This window comes from Oncorhynchus clarkii, chromosome 9 (assembly GCF_045791955.1).
Source record: "Oncorhynchus clarkii lewisi isolate Uvic-CL-2024 chromosome 9, UVic_Ocla_1.0, whole genome shotgun sequence".
NCBI lineage: Eukaryota > Metazoa > Chordata > Actinopteri > Salmoniformes > Salmonidae > Oncorhynchus > Oncorhynchus clarkii.
In genome coordinates, this window is record NC_092155.1 from 64,388,245 (window position 1) to 64,414,640 (window position 26,396).

Below are 26,396 nucleotides of genomic sequence, written 5' to 3' on the forward strand. Positions count from 1 at the left end.
GTCACAAGGCGCAGGCCTCCTAATTTTCCCTAGAATTTCTAAGCAAACAGCTGGAGGCAGGGCTTTCTCCTATACTGTAGAGCTCCATTTTAATGGAATGGTCTGCCTACCCATGTGAGAGACGCAAACTCGGTCTCAACCTTTAAGTCTTTATTGAAGACTCATCTCTTCAGTGGGTAATATGATTTTAGTGTAGTCTGGCCCAGGAGTGTGAAGGTGAACGGAAAGGCCCTGGAGCAACGAACCTCCCTTGCTGTCTCTGCCTGGCCGGTTCCCCTCTTTCCACTGGGATTCTCTGCCTCTAACCCTATTACAGGGGCTGAGTCACTGGCTTACTGGTGCTCTTTCATGCCGTCCCTGGGAGGGGTGCGTCACTTGAGTGGGTTGAGTCACTGATGTGATCTTCCTGTCTAGGTTGGCGCCCCCCCCTTGGGTTGTGCCGTGGCGGAGATCTTTGTGGGCTATACTCGGCCTTGTCTCAGGATGGTAAGTTAGTGGTTGAAGATATCCCTCTAGTGGTGTGGGGGCTGTGCTTTGGCAAAGTGGGTGGGGTTATATCCTTCCTGTTTGGCCCTGTCCGGGGGAATCATCGGATGGGGCCACAGTGTCTCCTGACCCCTCCTGTCTCAGCCTCCAGTATTTATGCTGCAGTAGTTTATGTGTCGGGCGGCTAGGGTCAGTTTGTTATATCTGGAGTACTTCTCCTGTCTTATCCGGTGTCCTGTGTGAATTTAAGTATGCTTTCTCTAATTCTCTCTTTCTCTCTTTCTTTCTCTCTCTCTCTCTCGGAGGACCTGAGCCCTAGGACCATGCCTCAGGACTACCTGGCATTATGACTCCTTGCTGTCCCCAGTCCACCTGGCCATGCTGCTGCTCCAGTTTTAACTGTTCTGCCTGCGGCTATGGAATCCTGACCTGTTCACCGGACGTGCTACCTGTCCCAGACCTATTATCATCTTGGCCATGTTCTGTTATAATCTCCACCCGGCACAGCCAGAAGAGGACTGGCCACCCCTCATAGCCTGGTTCCTCTCTAGGTTTCTTCCTAGGTTTTGGCCTTTCTAGGGAGTTTTTCCTAGCCAATGTGCTTCAACACCTGCATTGCTTGCTGTTTGGGGTTTTAGGCTGGGTTTCTGTACAGCACTTTGAGATATCAGATGATGTACGAAGGGCTATATAAATACATTTGATTTGATTTTGATTTGATGTCCCTCAGGGGTCAATTCTGGGCCACATCCTTTTTTCCCCTGTACATTCTTCCCCTTGGTGACATCATCCACAATCATTGTGGCGCAAATCCAATGCAAGTCAATGGTACCTATATTAAGCATTTTCGTGCTTCATCTAAGAGTATTTAAAATTGATGTGTAGCTCAATGGTCACTTTTTGAGATTTAGATGTTTTAATAGCTGTTCTAACATAAAAGATCATATGGATTACTTTATTCCTGCTGTGGAGATTGCATCACAAAACCCTCTGTTATAAAAAAAACAATAAACTGTGGTCACTAAACCTATCATGTACCCTCTCCAGAATATACAGTGAGCTCCAAAAGTATTGGGACTGCGACATATTTTTGGTTGTTTTGGCTCTGTACTCCAGCACTTAGAACAATGACTATGAGGTTAAAGTGCAGATTGTCAGATTTAATTTGAGGGTATTTCATTCATAACGGGTGCATAATCCCCCCATTTTAGGAGTCCAAAAGTATTGGAACAAATTCACTTATGTGTATTAAAGAAGTCAAAAGTTTAGTATTTGGTCCCATATTCCTAGCATCATCAAGCTGTGACTTGTTGGATCTATTTGTTGTTTATTTTAGTTGTGTTTCAGATTATTTTGTGCCCAGTAGAAATGAATGGTAAATAATGTATTGTGTATTTTAGAGTCACTTTTACGGTAAATAAGATTAGAATATGTTTCTAAACATTTCTATATTAATGTGGATGCTACCATGATTACAGATAATTCTGAATGAATCGAGTGAGAAAGTTACATCTCACCACAATAACAGGGCAGGTTAGGGAGGTATTTGTGCATCTGTAACATTCTTCATTATTCACGATTCATTCAGGATTATCTGTAATCATAGTAGCATTCACATTCATGTAGAAGTATTTAGAAACATATCATATTGCTATTTACAATGAAAGTGACTCCAAAATGATACAATACATTTTCTACCATTCATTTCGGGCACAAAATAATCTGAAACACAACCAAAACAAACAGAAAATGCATCCAACAAGTTTGTAGAGTCACAAGCTTGATGTAACCATTGTGTGCTAGGAATATTGGACCAAATACTTGTCATGCCCTGACCATAGAGAACCATTGTTTCTCTATGGTATAGTAGGTCAGGGCGTGACTAGGGGGAGATTTAGTATACGTATGTCTATGTTGTATTCTAGTTTATTATTTCTATGTGGGTATTCTAATTTTCATATTTCTAGGTTGGTGTGCTTGATATGGTTCCCAATTAGAGGCAGCTGGTTATCATTGTCTCTAATTGGGGATCATATTTAAGACGCATTTTTTCCACCTGTGTTTTATGGGATATTGATTTGAGTTAGTGCAAGTAGCACCGATGTAGTCACGGTTCGGTGTTAATTTTGTTTGTTCTATCTGTATTGTTTCACTAAATAAAGATGTGGAACCCAGATCACGCTGCACGTTGGCCCGAGTATGCTTCAAACGATTGTGACAATACTAAACCTTTGACTGCTTTAATACACATATAAGTGAAATTGTTCCAATACTTTTGGTCCACTAAAATGGGGGGACTACAGAGAAAGTCGGAAGTTTACATACACTTAGGTTGGAGTCATTAAAACTCATTTTTGAAAAACTGGCAAGTCGGTTAGGACATCTACTTTGTGCATGACAAGTAATTTTTCCAACAATTGTTTACAGACAGATTATTTCACTTACAATTCACTATCACAATTCCAGTGGGTCAGAAGTTTACATACACTAAGTTGACTGCCTTTAAACAGCTTGGAAAATTCCAGAAATTGATGTCATGGCTTTAGAAGCTTCTGATAGGCTAATTTACATCATTTGAGTCTATTGGAGGTGTACCTGTGGATGTATTTCAAGGCCTACCTTCAAACTCAGTGCCTCATTGCTTGACATCATGGGAAAATCTAAAGAAATCAGCCAATACTTCAGAAAAAAAATTCTAGACCTCCACAAGTCTGGTTCCTCCTTGGGAGCAATTTCCAAATTGGAAATTTCCCAATTCATCTGCACAAACAATAGTACGCAAGTATAAACACCATGGGACCACGCAGCCGTCATACCGCTCAGGAAGGAGACGCGTTCTGTCTCCTAGAGATGAACGTACTTTGGTGCGAAAAGGGCAAATCAATCCCAGAACAGCAGCAAAGGACCTTGTGAAGATGCTGGAGGAAACAGGTACAAAATAATCTATATCCACAGTAAAACGAGTCCTATATCGACATAACCTGAAAGGCCGCTCAGCAAGGAAGAAGTCACTGCTCCAAAACCGCCATAAAAAAGCCAGACTACGGTTTGCAACTGCACATGGGGACAAAGATCATACTTTTTGGAGAAATGTCCTCTGGTCTGATGAAACAAAAATAGAACTGTTTGGCCATAATGACCATGGTTATGTTTGGAGGAAAATGGGTAGGCTTGCAAGCTAAAGAACACCTTCTCAACCATGAAGCACGGGTGTGGCAGCATCATGTTGTGGGGTGCTTTGCTGCAGGAGGGACTGGTGCACATTCTTAAAATAATAAAGTGGTGACCCTAACTGACCTAAAACAGGGAATTTTTACTAGGATTAAATGTCAGGAATTGTGAAAAACTGAGTTTAAATGTATTTGTCTAAGGTGTATGTAAACTTTCGACTTCAACTGTATGTACAAAAAGTGCTGTAATGTCAAAACGGTTCACCCGATATGGATGAAAATACCTTCAAATTAAAACTGACAGTCTGCACTTTAACCTCATAGTCATTGTATCATTTAAAATCCGAAGTGCTGGAGTACAGAGCCAAAACAACCAAAGATGTGTCACTGTCCCAATAATGTTGGAGCTAACTGTATAGTAACAGGAAGGGAAAATAAGATCTAGTAGGTCCCTAAGTAGCAGAGGTGTGGACTCGAGTCAGAAATATGATGACTTGCAACTCGACTTTGGCACCAATGACTCGTGACTTGAACTTGAGCCTTTTGACTCGACCTGACGTGATACCCTCCCCAAACCAATATTAAAAATGATGTTATTAAAAAAAGTGTGCAGCACATCAACTCTTCATTTAACAGATTACAGTTTGAATTGGACAGAAGCCAATCAAATTGTGCCAGCTGAGAAACAGTTGTGCGTGGCAGTGCAGAGGAACATTGGCGGGTGAATTCAGATGGAGCCCTTGGAAAGATGATACCCAAAATTATTATTTTCGGTTATAAAGACGACGCTGTATCAACAAAAAACAGATTGCAACTTGCAAAACATGCAGGAAGAAAATTACAGACGGAGGCGCAACAATTTCCCACTTTGTTCGTCATTTGAAGCTGCACAAAGAACGGTATGTCGTGGCTAATATAGCTGACAGCTATATAATTTATAATTTACTAGTGTAGCATGTAGAATATAATGTTTATTTGGAAAGTAATAAATATATAGATATCTTTAAAAGCATTCATTATTTGCGTAAATGTAATATACTAACTATTACTCTTGTTAAAATATGAAATACTATTACATTTGGTGAAGAGCACATTATGACTTGTTTAGGACTCGAAACTCAAAGTTTAGGACTTGAGACTTGACTTGGACTTGCCTGTCTTGACTTCGGACTTGACTTGGGACTTGAGTGCTAAGATTTGAGACTTACTTGTGACTTGTAAAACAATGACTTGGTCCCACCTCTGCTAAGTAGCATCACATCATGCAAACAATCATTATAACTGCAAAAGTGTATTATGCATGCCGATTACACAAAACAATGTAACTCAGTGAATTGAAAACCCCTCCGCTGTCCCCATTTATCAATTGGCCATGAAACAGCACTAGCGGTACAGTTAGTATGTTATTGTCCCTGACAGTCTCCAGCCTGGCCCTCTCCATCACCCACTTGGCTGAGAAGAGGCTCTCCACCGACTTCTGGTCTGAGGTCACCGACGGGCTCCTCTGAGAGGCTGAGACAGAGGCTGAGACAGAGAGAGAGAGAGACGGGTCACGCTAGTTTTCCATTTAGCTATTTTCTCTCTCCCCTGAGCTCAAGACTCCACTCCACACAACACCGCCACAGAGATCACAGATAAAAGACACCTATAGATGCCTGGCAGCCACAACAGAGGACACACACAATCTAGCAGCTGTGTGTATGTGTGTGTGTTGATGACATCTTATCAATGTAGACCATAAGAAAACAAATGCGCTTTTCTCAGTTGCTCGATTTGGAAGCCAGTCATTTAACCTTGAAAGCAAAACAGGACAGATAAAAACTCACCATCTGTAAAGCTGCATCTTTCCCAGGTAGAGGATGAGGGGGTGCTACATGGAGAGGCCCCATCTTCCAAACCTAAAACCCACCGAAAAGATAGGTCAATGCCATTTGAAAAGTATCACTCTGGACAACATGAACGGTATACTATATGTGTAAAACATTAAAAGCATCTGGATATTAAGACCTGTTAGATCTGTCTGTTTGGCAGGCAGATGACCTCTTCAAACTATCACTTGTTAAAATGGCGACGGAGAAAAAGGCAGACGTTTTACCCGTCCCCAACCGATTGTGTTTTTTTGTGTTTTTTGTAACTTATTTTGTACATAACGTTGCCGCTACCGTCTCTTATGACTGAAAATAACTTCTGGACATCAGGATTGCGATTACTCACCACGGACTGGCAGAATCCATGGTAAATAACAGCTAGTGCACGATATCTAAGGAAGTCTCGAGCTATTGCTTGCCTGAGGTAGAGTATCTCATGATAAACTGTAGACCACACGCTCTACCTAGAGAGTTTTAATCTGTATTTTTCGTAGCTGTTTACATACCACCACAGTCAGAGGTTGGCACTAAGACAGCATTGAATGAGCTGTATTCCGCCATAAGCAAACAAGAAAACGCTCACCCAGAGGCGGTGCTCCTAGTAGCCGGGGACTTTAATGCAGGGAAACTTAAATCCATTTACAGAATTTCTATCAGCATGTCAAATGTACAACCAGAGGAAAAAAACTCTGGACAACCTTTACTCTACACACAGAGACACATACAAAGCTCTCCCTCGTCCTCCATTAGGCAAATCTGGCCATAATTCTATCCTCCTGGTTCCTGCTCACAAGCAAAAATGTATCTAGTGACTAGATCAATAAAAAGTGGTCAGATGAAGCAGATGCTAAGCTACAGGACTGTTTTGCTAGCACAGACTGGAATATGTTCCGGGATTCCTCCAATGGCATTGAGGAGTACACCACCTCAGTCATTGACTTCATCAATAACTGCATCTACCCCCAAGCCATAAGACTCCTGAACACCTAATAAAATGGCTACCCAGACTATTTGCAAAAAAAAATGGCTACCCAGACTACCCCCCCTCCTTTACACCGCTGCTACTCTCTGTTGTTGTCATCTATGCATAGTCACTTAAATAACTCTACCTACATGTGTAATATTACCTCAACTAACCGGTGTCCTGCACATTGACTCTGTACCGGTACCCCCCTGTATATAGTCTCGCTATTGTTATTTTACTGCTGCTCTTAAATTACTTGTTACTTTTATTTCTTATTCTTATCCCTATTTTTTTGAACTGCATTGTTGGTTAGGGGCTCGTAAGGTCTTCTCCTGTTGTATTTGGCGCATGCGACTAATGAAATTTGATTTGAGTTGTCACACATTTTCAAACATTCTTCCTCTCACATACAAATGTTGATTAGTATGTAGTATGGTGAAGATCTTACTGGTGGGCAGGTGTCCGTCCTCAGCCTCCTCTGACATGCAGCCAGACTGGGAGCGTCCCAGTCCGATGGAGTAACCCCGGTTCTTCCTGTTCCCAGAGCGAGAGCCCTTTTTCAGACCTTTACCTGAAACACCCAACAGCAGCTTTCAACACAGACATCATTGATTTCCTAACCAACAGTGCTATTATGGTCTTAGAACTCTACCCTTTTGTACTATTAAAAGACAAAGTTACGTTATCTTTAATAAAGGTCAGAAGAAGTGTTATGACAATGGGTCAAACAATATAGAAAAACTCAGTGCCATACAATGTGCATGTATACATACCATGAACAGGAGTGTCTCACCTGGGTTGACGTAGTCAATATAGGTCTGTAGATATTCATTAGTGTCCAGATCAACGGGCACAAAGGCAGTGTATTTGCTGAGAATGTTACAGGCCTTGCTGGTGTGAATGGCATATAACCGGTATCTTCTGCCAGAACCTGAGAAATCACATGCTGTTGTCACTTCATCATCTCATGATTTACATAAATTCCATAAAATAAATATTTGGAGAAATCCGCAATCCGATTTCTCACCTGAAATCCTCATCATTAGCACAAAGTTGTCACTATTTGATACAGCAAACTATTACCAAGACGATAAAGACACCAATCACTACAAAAGATACCATCTGAGCATTGAGATATTACCCATGTCTTACATACCATGCTCAATCTCACACTCCTGATCTACCATGTGCTCAAAGTCCTGAATGATGGAACGTCCAGCCAGGTGATGGAACGTTTCATTCCAGAGTTCCTCGTGAACCTTCTCTTCCCGCTCTCTGCCCTTCAGGTAGGGCTCTATGTCAAAGGTCACCTCCCACTTGACTGGCTTCCCACAGAGCAGGCCAGATACCACAACCTTACAGAACCCCTTCCCCACTTCCCTGTCCTGAGGGGCTGAGATCAGGTCTGGGGTGGCTGGAGGCTCCTGGGGGGTTTCGATCTCACACAGCTGATTAGGGTAGCAGTCTGGTAACACAACAATAAGGAGTAGTTAGGCTGTTTGTCTGGATATTAGTTGTTGAATATATTAGGTCACTACTAGTCAAATGCAGTGACGGGCTGAATTTAATTTACTGTGCTTATCAGATAATTACCCATCATTAATACCCATCATTAAAACTATCCATAATTAAAACTACTTTACTTGAAGAGAATATTAATGTTTGAGGGACTGTATGTGTCTACCACGATCTTTAGGGTGAGTAGGAGGGCTGTGGTTGTGGACCTACCTGCGTCTCCGAAGCTGCTGACAGAGGGGTCAGTGGAGGACGAGCCGTCCTCCCCAACGGTGCTCCTGGCTCCTCCTAAGGCGTGCTCTGTATAAGCCCAGCTCCTGGTGGCTCTGGCCTGCAGCTTGGAGCCGGGGGAGTGGGCCTGCTCTGGCGCCGCCTCCTGGGGAGCCCCCTCCTGCTGGGGGGAGGACCTGTGAGAAGCCCCATTGGTAGGGCACCCCCTGATGGCCGTGGCAGATGTGGCACACAAGCTCACCAGCTGTGGCTGTCAGGGGTTAGACATAAAACGCCAGATACATTCTGAATATCTGTTATGATATTGCTTGCACCACAATTTAAATGAGTCGATGTCAATTTGTATCAAATGTTTTGTCATACAGTACCAGTCAAAGTTTGGACACACCTATTCATTCAAGGGGTTTTTCTTTATTTTTTTACTATTTTCTTCATTGTAGAATAATAGTGAAGATATCAAAACTATAAAATAACACATATGGAATCATGTAGTAACCAGTGTTAAACAATTCTAAATATATTTTATATTTGAGATTCTTCAAAGGAGCCACCCTTTGCCTTGACAGCATTGCACACTCTTGGCATTCTCTCAACCAGCTTCATGAGGTAGTCACCTGGAATGCATTTCAATTGTGCCCTGTTAAAAGTTCATTTGTGGAAGTTCTTTCCTTCTTAATGTGTTTGAGCCAATCAGTTAAGTTGTGACAAGGTAGGGGTGGTATACAGAAGATAGCCCTATTTGGTAAAAGGCCAAGTCCATAATATGGCAAGAACAGCTCAAATGAGCAAAGAGAAATGACAGTCCATCATTACTTTAAGACATGAAGGTCAGTCAATCAGGAAAATGTCAAGAACTTTGAGAGTTTCTTCAAGTGCAGTCGCAAAAATTATCATGCGCTATGATGAAACCGGCTCTCATGAGAACCGGCACAGGAAAGGAAGACCCAGAGTTACCTCTGCTGCAGAGGATAAGTTCAATAGAGTTACCAGACTCAGAAATTGCAGCCCAAATAAATGCTTCACAGAGTTCTAGTAAGACACATCTCAACATCAGCTATTCAGAGGAGACTGCGTGAATCAGGCCTTTATGGTCAAAATGCTGAATCCACTACTTATGGACACCAATAAGAAGAAGAGACTTGCTTGGGCCAAGAAACATGAGCAATGGACATTAGACCAGTGGAAATCTGTCCTTTGGTCTGATGAGTCCAAATTTTCGATTTTGATGTGATGGTGTAGGGGTGCTTTGCTGGTAACATAGTCAGTGATTTATTTAGAATTCAAGACACACTTAACCAGGATGGCTACCACAGCATTCTACAGCGATACGCCATCACCATCTGGTTTGAGCTTAGTGGTACTATCATTTGTTTTTCAACAGGACAATGACCCAAAACACACCTCCAGGATGGAGAGTGATGGAGTGTTGCATCAGATGGCCTGGCCTCCACAATCACCCAACCTCAACCCAATTTAGATAGCTTGGGATGAGTTGGCCCGCAAAGTGAAGGAAAAGCAGCCAACAAGTGTTCAGCGTATGTGGGAACTCCTTCAAGACTGTTGGAAAAGCGTTCCTCATGAAACTGGTTGAGAGAATGCCAAGAGTGTGCAAAGCTGTCATCAAGGTAAATGGTGGCTACTTTGAAGAATCTCAAATATAAAATATATTTGATTTGTTTAACACTTTTTTGGTTACTACTGTACATGATTCCATATGTGTTGTTTCATAGTTTTGATGTCTTCACTATTATTCTACAATTTAGAAAATAGTCAAAATAAAGAAAATCCCTTGAATGAGTAGGTGTGTCCAAACTTTTAACTGGTACCATAAAACCTGTTTGTTTTAATAAGCAGATCAATAATCTCAGCACCCAGTACCAAATCACTGGTAACTATCACAGTTTGCAGATCAATGTCAATTCCCAAGTAATGTTAGATGTGTGCGTACTGGTAGCGAAGTCAGGTGCAGGAGAGTAGAGATTTGTGAACAGGCGCACACTTTATTTAGGCAAAAGTGCAAAACAGTCACAAGAATTATGTTTAACAATAAACATCATAGTGAAAAATAACACAGAAAAAACAAGCCAGTCTGGCGCGTCAACAATACACACGTAACACAAACAATCTCAGACAAAGACATGATGGGGAACAGAGGAGTAAATACATGTAGATTGATTGGGGAATGAAAACCAGGTGTGCAGGGAACAAGACAAAACAAATGGATACATGAAAAATGGAGCGGCGATGGCTAGAAAGCCGGTGACGTCGACCGCCGAATGCAGCCCGAACAAGGAAAGGAGCCGACTTCGCAGGAAGTCGTGACAAGTAAATAATTTGTACAAGGACAGGTACCATTGAGAGACAGGTGAGCCTTGTCTTGATTATGCCAATATTCTTCAGGCAACTTTCACACCGTATATTGTCAATCGTGAAATTATTGTGGCCCTCATTAGTGATGAGAGCACCTTCTTCTTTTGTACTCTTGATTACACTCCAACTCATCCCAAGGTCAGATAGCTTTCTCCCAGCCCTTTTGTACTTCTCCAATGCCACTGTAATATCAAAATTGACTGCTTGGGTTGTTTTGCTGCCAGGCATAGTGCCAGGCATAGTTCAATATCCGTGTACATGCACAACCAAAACACCTGATGCAGAAATATCAACCTATAAAAACCAACCTGGTTCTTACTTTCCCTATGAAAGCATATTATTTTTGCTCCAATGTCTTACGTATTCTGTAATGTTCTCAAATGGCTTTTGTGTGGTTAAGAATTAATAATAAATTGAACTGTCCTTAAAGGATTCCATTTGAAGATTGAACCGTGGATCAAATTAAGTCTTGTTTCTAACGTATCCTACTTTTTATTTTCTAGAAAAATTCCTTGTTCTTCAAATTAAAAATAGAGTGGGAGATTGACGAAAAAGAGAGAGACACAGTAGGAACAGTGGACACAGGGATCGAACCCCAGTCTATAGAGTCGATAGCCAGATCTGTTGCCAGTGCAACAATATTACAGACTGCACTCACCTGGCATTCAGTCTTCCACTGTGCTCCATAGTCGGGGCTGGTCTGTCCATTCAGCTCCTGGACCTTAGCTCTCCTCAGCGGGTGCTTCCCCTCTACAGAGCTGGGGTCACGGGGAGTGTAGGTCTTCTTCATGTTGGGGTTGTAGTCCACTATCTGGTTGGTGCTATACCCACGTCTTCTAGGTGATGTTTTACTGTCCATTCCTATGGGTTTGTGAAAAGATTACAATCAGTTTTGCGCACAAATAAACATGACTGAGTGATCATGTCTCTCAGGTAAGAAAAATGGCGGGGGTGTATGCCTTATGATTAACGACTCATGGTGTGATCATAACAACATGACTGTTTTGTTCACCTGACCTAGAATTCCTTACAATCAAATGCTGACCACATTATCTTCCAAGAGAATTCTCTTCGATTATAGTCACAGCCGTGTATAGCAAATACCTCAACGGCCCTGAAAGAACTTCACTGGACTCTGGACTATGTAAACTGTAAACCATACATCCTGAGGTTGCATTTATTGTAGCTGGGAATTTTAACAAAGATAATCTAAGAACAAGGCTTCCTAAATTCTATCAGCATATCGAATGCGCGGGCTGGTAGCGTTCTCGACCATTGCTACTCTAACTTCCGCGACGCATACAAAGCCCTCCCCTGCCCTCCCTTTGGCAAATCTGACCATGACTCCATTTTGTTGCTCCCAGCCTATAGACAGAAACTAAAACAGGAAACGCCCGTGCTCAGGTCTATCCAACGCTGGTCTGACCAATTGGATTCCACGCTTCAAGATCGCTTCGATCCCGTGTGGACTGGGATATGTTCCAGGTAGCCTCAGACAACAACATTGATGTATATACACTAACTTGGTGAGCGAGTTAATTTACAAGTGCATTGGTGATGTTTTACCCACTATGACTATTAAAACCTTGCCTAACCAGAAACCGTGGATTGATGGCAGCATTTGAGCAATACTGAAACCACCGCTTTTAATCATGGCATAGCGACTGGAAACATTACCAAATACAAACAGTATAGCTATTCCCTCCGCAAGGCAACCAAACAAGCAAAGTGTCAGTATAGAGACAAATTAGAGTCGCAATTCAATGGATCGAGACGTATGTGGCAAAGTCTACAGCCAATCATGGATTACAAAAATAAAATATCAACGTCTTGCTCCCAGACAAATTAAACAAATTCTTTGTTCGCTTTGAGGATAATACAGTGCCACTGACACAGCCCACTCCAAAGCCTGTGGGCTCTCCTTCACCGTGGCCAACGTGAGTAAAACATTTAAACGTGTTAACCCTCGCAAGGCTGCCGGCCAAGACGGCATCCCTAGCCGTGTCCTCAGAGCATGCACAGACCAGCTGGCTGATGTGTTTACGAACATATTCAATCAATCCCTATCCCAGTCTGCTGTGCCCACATGATTTAAGATGGCCACCATTGTTCCTGTTCCCAAGAAAGCTAAGGTAACTGAAGTAAATTACTATTGACACCGTAGCACTCACTTCTGTCATCATGAAGTGCTTTGAGAGACTAGTCAAGGATCATATCACCTCCACCCTACCTGATACCCTAGACCCACTCCAATTTGCTTACCGCCCCAATAGGTCCACAGATGACACAATCGCCATCACACAGGAATACCTATGTAAGAATGCTGTTCATTGACTACAGCTCAGAATTGAACACAATAGTACCCTCCAAACTCGTCATTAAGCTCGAGACCCTGGGTTTCGACCCCGCCCTGTGCAACTGGGTCCTGGACTTTCTGACAGGCCTCCACCAGGTGGTGAGGGTAGGAAACAACATCTCTACCGAGCTGATCCTCAACACTGGGGCCCCACTAGGGTGCATTCTCAGCCCTCTCCTGTACTCCCAAAATTTTACAGATGCACAATCGAGAGCATCCTGTATCACCGCCCGTTTCGGCAACAGCTCTGCCCACAACAGCAAGGCTCTCCAGAGGGTAGTGCGGTCTGCACAACGCATCACCGGGGGCAAACTACCTGCCCTCCAGGACACCTACAGCATCTGATGTCACAGGAAGGCCAAAAATATGATCAAGGACAACAACCACCCGAGCCACTGCATATTCAGCCCGGTATCATCCAGAAGGTGAGGTCAGTACAGGTGCATCAAAGCTGGGACAGAGAGACTGAAAAACAGCTTCTATGTCAAGGCCTTCAGACTGTTAAACAGCCATCACTAACATAGAGTGGCTGCTGCAAACATACAGACTCAAATCTCTTGCCACTTTAATGAATTTAATACATGGATTTAATAAAGATGTCACTTTAAATAACACCACTTTAATAATGTATAAATATCCTAAATGACTCATCTCATATGTATATACTGTATTCTATACCATCGACTGCATCTGCCTATGCCGCACGGACATCGCTCATCCATATATTTATATGTACATATTCTTATTCATCCCTTTACATTTGTGTGTATAAGGTAGTCATTGTGAATTTGTTAGATTACTTGTTAGATATTACTTCACTGTCAGAACTAGAAGCACAAGCATTTCTATACACTCGCAATAATATCTGCTAACCATGTGTATGTGACCAATAAAATTTGATTTGATTTGATGTCTGACTGAGTCATCGTTACTGTGTGCATTGGACGACATTTAAACCAGTGGAAATGCAGAGATGATCAAACCTCTGGATTCTTACCCATGTTGTTATGCTTAGTGGGGCCAGGGCTGCTCTCTGACATGGAGTCTTGGTAGGAGTCAAACAGAGGGCTGGAGTGTATGTCCCTGTGGGTTCCCTGACAGTCAGAGAAGCCTGTAGTCGTCCCTGGGTCCTCCTCTTGGGAGTGGTAGAACACGGAGCTGGCTGAGTCATTGGAACGCATCATACTGTAGTGCTTCCTCTTATCCTGGTGGAAGAGTTGAATGGGAAATGTGTGAGTCCTGTATATCTACACCACTTGAGAGACAGTAATTGACAGTTGCTGATAGAGACATTAATTTCAAGATATTGTTTTTCAACACATTTTCAACGAGGATATACAGTTGTCGGAAGTATACATACACTTAGGTTGGGGTCATTAACATTTTTCAACCACTCTCCAAATTTCTTATTTTTGGCAAGTCGGTTAGGACATCTACTTTGTGCATGACACAAGTAATTTTTCCAACAATTGTTTACAGACAGATTATTTCACTTACAATTCACTGTATCACAATTCCAGTGGTTCAGACGTTTACATACACTAAGTTGACTGTGCCTTTAAACAGCTTGGAAAATTCCAGAAAATGATGTCATGGCTTTAGAAGCTACTGATAGGCTAATTGACATAATTTGAGTCAATTGGAGGTGTACCTGTGGATGTATTTCAAGGCCTACCTTAAACTTGACATCACGGGAAAATCAAAAGAAATCAGCCAAGACCTCAGAAAAATAATTGTAGACCTCCACAAGTTTGGTTCACCATGGGACCACGCAGCCGTCATACCGTTCAGGAAGGAGACATGTTCTATCTCCTTGAGATTAACGTACTTTGGTGCGAAAAGTGCAAATCATCCCAGAACAACAGCAAAGGACCTTGTGAAGATGCTGGAGGAAACAGGTACAAAAGTATTTATATCCACAGTAAAATTAGTCCTTATATCGACATAACATGAAAGGCAACTCAGCAAGGAAGAAGCCACTGCTCCAAAACCGCCATAAAAAAAGCCAGACTACGGTTTGCAACTGCACATGGGGACAAAGATCTTACTTTTTGGAGAAATGTCATCTGGTCTGATTAAACAAAAATATAACTGTTTGGCCATAATTACCATGGTTATGTTTGGAGGAAAAAGGGGTAGGCTTGCAAGCCGAAGAACACAATCCCAACCGTGAAGCACGGGGTGGCAGCATCATGTTGTGGGGTGCTTTGCTGCAGAAGGGACTGGTGCACTTCACAAAATAGATGGCATCATGAGGTATGACAATTATGTGGATATATTGAAGCAACATCTCAAGACATCAGTCAGGAAGTTAAAGCTTAGTTAGAAATGGGTCTTCCAAATGGACAATGACCCCAAGCATACTTCCAAAGTTGTGGCAAAATGGCTTAAGGACAACAAAGTCAAGGTATTGCAGTGGCCATTACAAAGCCCTGACCTCATTCCTATAGAAAATTTGTGGGCAGAACTGAAAAAGTGTGTGTGAGCAAGGAGGCCTACAAACCTGACTCAGTTACACCAGCTCTGTCAGGAGGAATGGGCCAAAATGCACCCAACTTATTGTGGGAAGTTTGTGGAAGGCTACCTGAAACTTTTGACCCAAGTTAAACAATTTAAAGGTAACACTACCAAAAAAGAATAGAGTGTATGTAAACTTCTGACCCACTGGGAATGTGATGAAAGAAATAAAAGCTGAAATAAATAATTATCTCTGCTATTATTATGACATTTCACATTCTTAAAATAAAGTGGTGATCCTAACTGACCTAAGACAGGGAATTTTTACTAGGATTAAATGTCAGGAATTGTGAAAAACTGAGTTTAAATGTTTTTGGCTAAGGTGTATATAAACTTCAGACTCCAACTGTATATATAAAAATGATTGACATCCTTCATTAATTAATTAATTAATTAATCATTCAACATGTTGGGCTCTATTTTAACAAACCTAACGCAACGGTCAATCTAAGCGCTGGCGGCAGCACTTTAGGTTCTGGGGTGTGGCAGAAATATTTTTGCTATTTTCACAACCACATTTAACGGTGTAGTTGGTGCGAAAGGGCTTGGTTTTGATGAATAAACAAGTTGTGGGTGTGTCGAGGCTTGGCTGCTCGCTGGCCAATCAGAACGTGCTTCATGGCTAAATATGTGGTTGCTCAAAGTTGTGTATTTACGGTCTTTTATGTATTGCCTTGGAATCCAATTCCAATTTTAGTCCGTTATAGTTTGTTAAAAACCATACAGAAACAAAATAACAAACTGTAGACCTATCTCCTCATTGCTAAGCTGACAATGTAAAAAATCTGCCACTGAACAAGGCCATTAACCCACTGTTCCCTGGTAGGCCGTCATTGGAAATAAGAATTTGTTCTACCCTTTTGTGACTAGGGGGCAGTATTTTCATTTTTGGAAAAATAACGTTCCAGTAGTAAACGGGATATTTTGTCAGGACAAGATGCTAGAATATGCATATAATTGACAGTTTAGGATAGAAAACACGCTAAAGTTTCCAAAACTGTAAAAATATTGTCTGTGAGTATAACAGAACTGATATTGCAGGCGAAAGGCTGAGAAAAATCCAATCCGGAAGTGACTCATCTTTTGAAAGCTCTGCATTCCAATGTGTCCCTATTGAGCAGTGAATGGGCTATCAACCAGATTACTTTTTCTCCGTATTCTCCAAGGTGTCTACAGCATTGTAACGTAGTTTTACACATTTATGTTGAAGAATACCCGTAAGCGGCTACATTGCGCAAGTGGCAACCTGATGGCTCTCAGAGTGATTCTCGCGTAAAATACAGAGGTAGCCATTATTCCAATCGGTCCTACTGAAAAACCAATTGTCCCGGTGGATATATTATCGAATAGATATTTGAAAAACACCTTGAGGATTGATTATAAACAATGTTTGCCATGTTTCTGTCGATATTATGGAGCTAATTTTGAATATTTTTCGGCGTTTTCCTGACTGCAATTTCCGGTCGATTTCTCAGCCAAACGTGAAGAACAAACGGAGCTATTTCGCCTACAAAAATAATATTTTTTGAAAAAATGAACATTGGCTATCTAACTGGGAGTGTCGTGAGTGAAAACATCCGAAGCTCATCAAAGGTAAACGATTTAATTTGATTGCTTTTCTGATTTCCGTGACCAAGTTACCTGCTGCTAGCTGGACAAAATGCTATGCTAGGCTATCGATAAACTTACACAAATGCTTGTCTAGCTTTGGCTGTAAAGCATATTTTGAAAATCTGAGATGACAGGGTGATTAACAAAAGGCTAAGCTGTCTCTCAATATATTTCACTTGTGATTTTCATGAATAGTAATATTTTCTAGGAATATTTATATCTGTTGCGTTATGCTAATTTGTGTCAGTCGTTGATTACGCTCCCGGACCCGGGATGGGGAGTCACTTTACTGACTTGCCTAGTTAAATAAAAAAGAAAAAATAAATACAGGGGTTAGGTCTACTGTAAATTGCATTATGGCTGAGCATGGACATGCCAAATGTTGTCAATAAGCAAGATAAAATACATTATAGGCAAGATTAAATGTATTATTAATAAGGCCTATAAAAAGAGAGCGAAAAATTTGAATCAAATTCTAAACAAAACAACGACTTGTTTTAAATAGGCTGTCTAAATACACATTTTGTGGTTGAGCAACAGGCACCACCATAATTGGAGGGTGTTATGCACATACAAACCTCGTACAGCAGCTGGACAAAGATCCAATATAAAGAGAAATGTCCACCCACCTTTATACTACTTCTAAATATAACGTTTTATATACACTGAACAAAAATATAAACGCAAAAATTCCAAAGATTTTACAGAGTTACAGGTCATGTTGAAATGAATTCATTAGGCCCTAATCTATGGATTTCACATGACTGAGAATACAGATTCGCATCTGTTGGTCACATATAACTTTTAAAAAGGGTAGGGGCGTGGGATCAGGAAACCAGTCAGTGTCTGGTGTGACAACCATTTGCCTCATGCAGTGCGACACATCTCCTTCACACAGAGCTGATAAGGCTATTGATTGTGGCTTGTGGAATGTTGTCCCACTCCTTTTCAATATGGCCGTGTGAAGTTGCTGGATATTGGCAGGAACTGGAACACGCTGTCGTACATGTCAATTCAGGGCATCCCAAACATGCTCAATGGGTGACATGTCTGGTGAGTATGCAGGCCATGGAAGAACTGGGACATTTTCAGCTTCCAGGAATTGTGTACAGATCCTTTTGACATGGGGCCGTACATTGTCATGCTGAAATATGAGGTGGCGGAAGATGGCACGACAATGGGTCTCAGGATCTCGTCACAGTATCTGTGTGTATTTGTGTTTGTTGTCCGTAGCTTATGTCTGCCCATACCATAACCCCACCGCCACCATGGGGCGGTGACATCAGCTAACCACTCACCCACACGACACCATACACGCTCGCTATCTGCCATCTGACCCGTACAGTTGAAACCGGGATTCATCCGTGAAAAGCACACTTCTCCAGGGTGCAAGCGGCCATCGAAGGCGAGCATTTGCCCACTGAAGTCGGTTACGATACTGCAGTCAGGTCAAGACTCTGGTGAGGACGACGAGCACGCAGATGAGCTTCCCTGAGACGGTTTCTGACCGTTTTTGCATACATTTTGTGGTTGAGCAAACCCAGTTTCATCAGCTGCCAGGGTCGCTGGACTCCCGCAGGTGAAGAAGACGGATGTGGAGGTCCTGGGCTGGCATGGTTACACGTGGTCTGCGGTTGTGAGGCGGTTGTGAGGCCGGTTGGAAGTACTGCCAAATTCTCTAAAACGACGTTGGAGGCAGCTTATGGAAGAGAAATGAGCTTTCAATTATCTGGCAACAGCTCTGGTGGACATTCCTGCAGTCAGCATGCCAATTGCACGTTCCCTCAAAACTTGAGACATCTTTGGCATTGTGTTGTGTGACAAATTGCACATTTTAGAGTTGTATTTTATTGTCCCAAGCACAAGGTGCACCTCTGTAATGACCATGCTGTTTAATCAGCTTCTTGATATGCCACACCTGTAAGATGGATGGATTATCTTGGCAAAGGAGAAATGCTCATTTTAATAACAGGGATGTAAACAAATGTGTGCACAAAATATGAGAGAAATAAGCTTTTAGTGCAAATTTCTGGGATCGTGTATTTCAGGTCATGAAACATTTTACATGTTGCATGTTTCGTTTAGTGTACATATTGGAACCATCTTACAGATTGTAGTCACACCTCCAGAAGCTGCATTGCATGCATGCCAGCAACATTCTCAACATAAAACTAGGACAGTGAATCATTCTAATAAGTTTGGTTCGATGAAATTCAACAAAAAATAAGCAATCTGTTTGTTTTTCAACAATAAATAAATAAATTAGATCATGAAACCCCATCATAAAAAAGACAGGATGCATTGCTGTTGAACCAGCCTTTATAGTAGGTCTAGGGTAAGGGTAGCCTACAAAGAGCTTTGGTTTTAAAAACATTAAACGAAAAACAAACCCTGAGGTTCTCATCTCTTGTTTCATGATGGGCATGGAAACACGTAGCCTACATCATGGAGCGGGTTTTACACACGTCCAAGGCATGGCTAAAATAATGTAGGCATGCCTACAATACAGATAAAAAGGAAATGTCAAGTCACTGTTTTGCTCATCTCAAACTTTATATTTTAATAAAGCTTTGGTGATTAAGATTTATTTCCAAGCAGTCTCATGACAAGCCAAACACTTTACTGGTGGTCTTAACTAGTCTACATGAAAACTAATTATAAAGGCAGACTAACTAAACGGAGCACAGAGATATATACACACAAAATCTTTCTCTCAGCCATTACATACGGAAACGGTCAGAAAAGTTGGGGGACTGGGGCACAGTGAGTGTGACGTCGCTCTTCTTCAGCTCCAGCAGTATCGGGCAGCACACAAATAAGAAACTACTTAATTGAAAGAAGGGGAGGCTATGTTTTGTTTTTAATCAAATAAAATGGGGAAAAAACATTTGTGTTTTATGGTTCTAAAATTTAGAAACATAAAACACTAATGTTTTTTTCCCCATTTTATTTTATTTTATCTGGGCACAAGGTTGCTGATGTTTGACAGGTAAATTGCTGAACCTGGCCTTAGGGCTGGAAAATGCCAGTGTGCCAGTTTTTACGTGATGAAATTGCAAAATAATGTGCGCCTTAATGTCAGCTGAAAATAGAGCCCAGAGAATACCTACTGAATTGAAATACAGGGGAACAGATACAGTCACATTCAGGAGTGAGAAGACTCAATATGTTAAACACACTATATGAATACATATTACATAGCCACTTTATGTCATGGTGTAGGCCTACTTACAGACTTGGGGTTGGGATGGTAGCGTGTGGTGTCACAGACAACACTGTAGCCAATCAGACGGTCCCCTGGGAACAGGAAGGTGGAGCCTACAGGGGAGAGCAACACTTCCTTGGTCTCAGGGAACAACCAGTCGATGGCAATGTCACTCAGCACTGGGGCCATGGTCTTCTTCAGAGACTTGATCATCTGGGAGAATATAAACAGAGAGATATACAGTTGAAATAGAATAGAAAAAGAGATCTATTGAAATTATTATTATGTTTTGATAATAATTTGGTGGGTACTTATATTTGTCCTATTTCACACATTCAGACTCTAACCGCTAGGCTACCTGCTGCATATAGACAGAGAAATGCAAGTAACATAGCCTTGAGTTCCAGCGTTATAGAAGTTCAGTAGGGATTGCAAAAACACAGCATTGCGTGTCTGGGCTCGTGAGACTACAGATGGCATAGAATAGAGATCTATTGAAATTATTACGACATACCCAGAAACCCTCTGCCTGTACAATACAATTGTGACATTGTATGTCTGCATGTCTCTGTTGCCTTGAGTTTTACATACCGGTAATGAGAAAACAAGCCTGTGAGCCTGTGAGAATAGAATAATTAATTATTTCAAAAGTATGCTGTGAAGCAGACTGATTCTAATGGGTGTTTTGCTCAACAAAATGAATTGTTAATTGGTAACAGTAGTTTTGCATCCACTGCATAATGACCCTCTATGACATTCAGAATAGCTGGTTGTCACAAAGAGGAGGATAAACATGTCATTGGAAATGAAGACCTTGGGCTGCAGTCTCTCCCCTTCTGCCAAGAACTCTGCCGTTCCTTTGGAAACAGTAGCCAGTCCAGTCACCAGTCTCCGGCAAGCACTCTGACCGATTCCGAAAGTGTAGCACCTGCCAAAACAAGATACACATCTCCTCAGCTCAGGCTTAGAGAAAGACCTGAAAAGATCTATAGCTATCTGAGTCTAATAAAAGTCACACACCTTATCTCTCAGAGAGACATGCATTCCCTCACAGAGAAAGCCCTATCGAGATGGTCCGGTGGTACATAGAGACGATGCTATATTACAAAACAGTCCGCTCAAAGTATTGGGTTATATCAGTAATGTAATTTGTTGCACATCGTAGCAGAAAACTAAGATGATGCCAAATTGGAAATTGATGTGCCTGGGGAGTGAGTTTCTTGAAAAGGGGAGAGAGAGATGGAGGGAGAGAGAGAGAGAGAGAGAGAGAGAGAGAGAGAGAGAGAGAGAGAGAGATAGGGTTTCTGACTATATGGAAGTATTCCTTCCTATTTCCTAAAGAGAGAGAGAGAGAGAGAGATGGTCAGACTTGGCTGATGGTCTATTTTCATCATCCAGTCTAATGTTGTATCTCATCAGTTTTCTCATTAGGTTTGTCAATTACACTTCACAGCTCATACTGAGGATGAATTAGAGATGGCTGAGATGATCTCCATCTCAACACCAGCAGATGCACCAGCGATGGCTACTCTGCATATTTGATGAGGTCAAACAGTGGGGATTAAAAAGGAAACGCAACATTTAGCATAGCTACATGTCTGACGTAGACTCCTGGGATATATCCCAAATGGCACCCTATTCCTTATAGTGCCCTACTTTTGACCAGGACCCATAGGGCTCTGGTCAAAGGTAGTGCACTAGGTATGGAATAGGGTGCCATTTGGGATGCAGCCTGGTAGCAGAGATTCATTAGTATTTGCTCTGTCCACTGACCGGGGGTGTGCTGATTTGTAAGAGTGGAGCGATAATCAATCTGGACGCGTGGACGGATCGGCCAGACCACTGTGTATCTAATCCAATCATCTAGGGGCATTCATCCATTAAAAAGGAGAAGACTTAAAGTCATTAAATCAGGAGTAGTTCAGGAGAGGATGACTGCAGACTGAGATTGCAGATGCAACAAACAAAGTGAAACAATATCCCATTCCCTGCAGAGAGTACTGTGTTATTGCCTATCTTGGTCTATCAACAGCTGGTGTTTTGATTCTGTAGGGGCATGTTCAGAGCGTCAGCGTATTGCAGTGTTTGAAAATATTACTATTACCAACACTATATGACATTGTTGGCACAGCGAGTTGGTTTGACTTTACCATAACCAACGGCAATTTAGTTTTGTAGTTACACCTAATAATATCAAGAACTGTGTAAATATTAGGTGCATATTTCCAAGCTTCATTTTAAAAGGATTACTGAGCAATAACAAGGTTTTCCACTTAAGCTCCCTCCAATCCTCTAGCCTTGATTACATGTTTGAATAGCTTGTTGTGCAAATGCTGTGAGCATAATAATCATTAACAAGAGAGGGCATGCATAGCAGGCTCCATCATATTGAATGGGCTAATTGCAACCATCGAAAGCCACCAGATTATCGCCATCTGATCTCTTGTTAAACCATTAATACGCTCTGAAATCACCCGCACAGCTGATCACAATTGCAAACAACATTGGCTAGTCATTTACAGCTCCCTAACGGATGTCTAAATTCTCTTTAAGTCTTGATTGCAGCCAACATTTTTCAAGACTATTTCGCCCTCTGGTTGGAATTATTATCGAAACAACAGTCATTTTTTGATCAGACCTCCGTACAAACCTACTGTGGTAATTTACCTAACACGTTGTATGAATGGAAAACTAATGTTGATGGTAAACCAGGGGTATTCAATCAGGGGTCTGTGCCCCCCTAGGGGTCTGTGAATGTACTGCAGGGGGTCTGTGAAAAAAAAGAATATATATATATATATATATACACACACACATACAGTGGCTTGCAAAACTATTCACCCCCTTGGCATTTTTCCTATTTTGTTGCCTTACAACCTGGAATTAAAATAGATTTTTGGGGGGGAGGTTGTATCATTTGATTTACACAACATGCCTACCACTTTGAAAATGCTAAAATATTTTTTTATTGTGAAACAAACAGAGTGTGTATAACTACCCCCCCCCCCCCCCAAAAAAAAAAGTGAATACTTTGTAGAGCCACAATTGCAGCAATTACAGCTGCATGTCTCTTGGGGTATGTCTCTATAAGCTTGGCACATCTAGCCACTGGGATTTTTGCCCATACTTCAAGAAAAACTGCTCCAGCTCCTTCAAGTTGGATGAGTTCCGCTGGTGTACAGCAATCTTGAAGTCATACCACAGATTCTCAATTGGATTGAGGTCTGGACTTTGAATAGGCCATTCCAAGACATTTAAATGATCCCCTTAAACCACTTGAGTGTTGCTTTAGCAGTATGCTTAGGGTCATTGACCTGCTGGAAGGTGAACCCCTGTCCCAGTCTCAAATCTCTTGAAGACTGAAACAGGTTTCCCTCAATAATTTCACTGTATTTAGCTCCATCCATCATTCCTTCAATTCTAACCAGTTTCCCAGTCCCTGCCGATGAAAAACAGCATGATGCTGCCCACACCATGCTTCACTGTGGGGATGTTGTTATCGGGGTGATGAGAGGTGTTGGGTTTGCGCCAGACATAGCGTTTTCCTTCATGGCCAAAAAGCTCAATTCTAGTCTCATCTGACCAGAGTACCTTCTTCCATATGTTTGGGGAGTCTCCCACATGCCTTTTGGCAAACACCAAACGTGTTTGCTTATTTTTTTCTTTAAGCAATGACTTTTTTCTGGCTACTCTTCAGTAAAGCCCAGCTTTACTGTGGTCCCATGGACAGATACTCCAATCTCCGCTGCGGAGCTTTGTAGCCCTTTCAGGGTTATCTTTGGTCTCTTTGTTGCCTCTCTGATTAATGCCCTCCTAGCCTGGACCATGAGTTTTGGTGGGCGGCCCTCTCTTGGCAGGTTTGTTGTGGTGCCATATTCTATCTATTTTTTAATAATGAATTTAATGGTGCTCCGTGAGATGTTTAAAGTTTCTGATATTTTTTTATAACCCAACCCTGATTTGTACTTCTCCACAACTGTATCCATGACCTGTTTCAAAAGCTCCTTGGTCTTCATGGTGCCGCTTTCTTGGTGGTGCCCCTTGCTTAGTGATGTTGCAGACTCTGGGGCCTTTCCGAACAGGTGTATGTATACTGAGATCATGTGACACTTAAATAAAGTCCACCTGTGTGCAATCTAACTAATTATGTGACTTCTGAAGGTAATTGGTTGCACCAGATCTTATTTAGGGGCTTCATAGCAAAGGGGGTATGCACCACTTTTCGGTAATTTTTTTCATTTCCCTTCAACAATTTGGACTATTTTGTGTATGTCCATTACATGAAATCCAAATAAAAATTCCAATCCAATTAAATTACAGGTTGTAATATATATATATATATATATCACACACTGCTCAAAAAAATAAAGGGAACACTAAAATAACATATCCTAGATCTTAATGAATTAAATATTCTTATTAAATACTTTTTCTTTACATGATTGAATGTGCTGACAACAAAATCACACAAAAAGTATCAATGGAAATCAATTTTATCAACCCATGGAGGTCTGGATGTGGAGTCACACTCAAAATTAAGGTGGAAAACCACACTACAGGCTGATCCAACTTTGATGTAATGTCCTCAAAACAAGTCAAAATGAGGCCCAGTAGTGTGTGGGGCCTCCACGTGCCTGTATGACCTCCCTACAATGCCTGGGCATGCTCCTGATGAGGTGGCGGATGGTCTCCTGAGGGATCTCCTCCCAGACCTGGACTAAAGCATCCGCCAACTCCTGGACAGTCTGTGGTGCAACGTGGCGTTGGTGGATGGAGCGAGACATGATGTCCCAGATGTGCTCAATTGGATTCAGGTCTGGGGAACGGGCAGGCCAGTCCATAGCACCAATGCCTTCCTCTTGCAGAAGCTGCTGACACACTCCAGCCACATGAGGTCTAGCATTGTCTTGCATTAGGAGGAACCCAGGGCCAACCGCACCAGCATATGGTCTCACAAGGGGTCTGAGGATCTCATCTCGGTACCTAATGGCAGTCAGGCTACCTCTGGCGAGCACATGGAGGGCTGTGCGGCCAACCAAAGAAATGCCACCCCACACCATGACTGACCCACCGCCAAACCGCTCATGCTGGAGGATGTTGCAGGCAGCAGAACGTTCTCCACAGCGTCTCCAGACTCTGTCACGTCTGTCACGTGCTCAGTGTGAACCTGCTTTAATCTGTGAAGAGCACAGGGCGCCAGTGGTGAATCTGCCAATCTTGGTGTTCTCTGGCAAATGAAAAACGTCCTGCACGGTGTTGGGCTGTAAGCACAACCCCCACCTGTGGACGTCGGGCCCTCATACCACCCTCATGGAGTCTGTTTCTGACCGTTTGAGCAGACACATGCACATTTGTGGCCTGCTGGAGGTCATTTTGCAGGACTCTGGCAGTGCTCCTCCTGCTTCTCCTTGCACAAAGGCGGAGGTAGCGGTCCTGCTGCTGGGTTGTTGCCCTCCTACGGCCTCCTCCACGTCTTCTGATGTACTGGCCTGTCTCCTGGTAGCGCCTCCATGCTCTGGATACTACGCTGACAGACACAGCAAACCTTCTTGCCACAGCTCGCATTGATGTGCCATCCTGGATGAGCTGCACTACCTGAGCCACTTGTGTGGGTTGTAGACTCCGTCTCATGCTACCACTAGAGTGAAAGCACCGCCAGCATTCAAAAGTGACCAAAACATCAGCCAGGAAGCATAGGAACTGAGAAGTGGTCTGTGGTCACCACCTGCAGAACCACTCCTTTATTGGGGGTGTCTTGCTAATTGCCTATAATTTCCACCTGTTGTCTATACCATTTGCACAACAGCATGTGAAATGTATTGTCAATCAGTGTTGCTTTCTAAGTGGACAGTTTGATTTCACAGAAGTGTGATTGACTTGGAGTTACATTGTGTTGTTTAAGTGTTCCCTTTATTTTTTTGAGCAGTGTATATATATATATATATATATATATACACGTTTATACGTTTGGACACACCTACTCATTCAAGGGCTTTTCTTAATTTTGACTATTTTCTCCATTGAAGAATAATAGCAAAGACATAAAAAATATGAAATAACATGGATACAATAAAAATGTTCCTCCTCAATCTACACACAATAC

The 26,396-nt window shown here is 42.1% G+C and overlaps 1 protein-coding gene across 1 annotated transcript in view; it reads right to left on the reverse strand.

Annotated features, from left to right (window-relative positions):
• LOC139417356 (von Willebrand factor A domain containing 5B1) overlaps nt 1-26,396 on the reverse strand; it is a 53,610-nt gene that overhangs the window by 11,521 nt on the left and 15,693 nt on the right. The window contains exons 10-19 of the mRNA XM_071166627.1: nt 21,107-21,221; nt 20,321-20,506; nt 13,958-14,165; nt 11,263-11,465; nt 8,217-8,484; nt 7,645-7,953; nt 7,282-7,419; nt 6,937-7,059; nt 5,483-5,554; nt 5,105-5,168 (exon numbers count right to left, since the gene is read on the reverse strand). Of these exons, the coding sequence (XP_071022728.1) occupies nt 5,105-5,168; nt 5,483-5,554; nt 6,937-7,059; nt 7,282-7,419; nt 7,645-7,953; nt 8,217-8,484; nt 11,263-11,465; nt 13,958-14,165; nt 20,321-20,506; nt 21,107-21,221 (1,686 nt within the window). The remainder of the gene's footprint in view (nt 1-5,104; nt 5,169-5,482; nt 5,555-6,936; nt 7,060-7,281; nt 7,420-7,644; nt 7,954-8,216; nt 8,485-11,262; nt 11,466-13,957; nt 14,166-20,320; nt 20,507-21,106; nt 21,222-26,396) is intronic.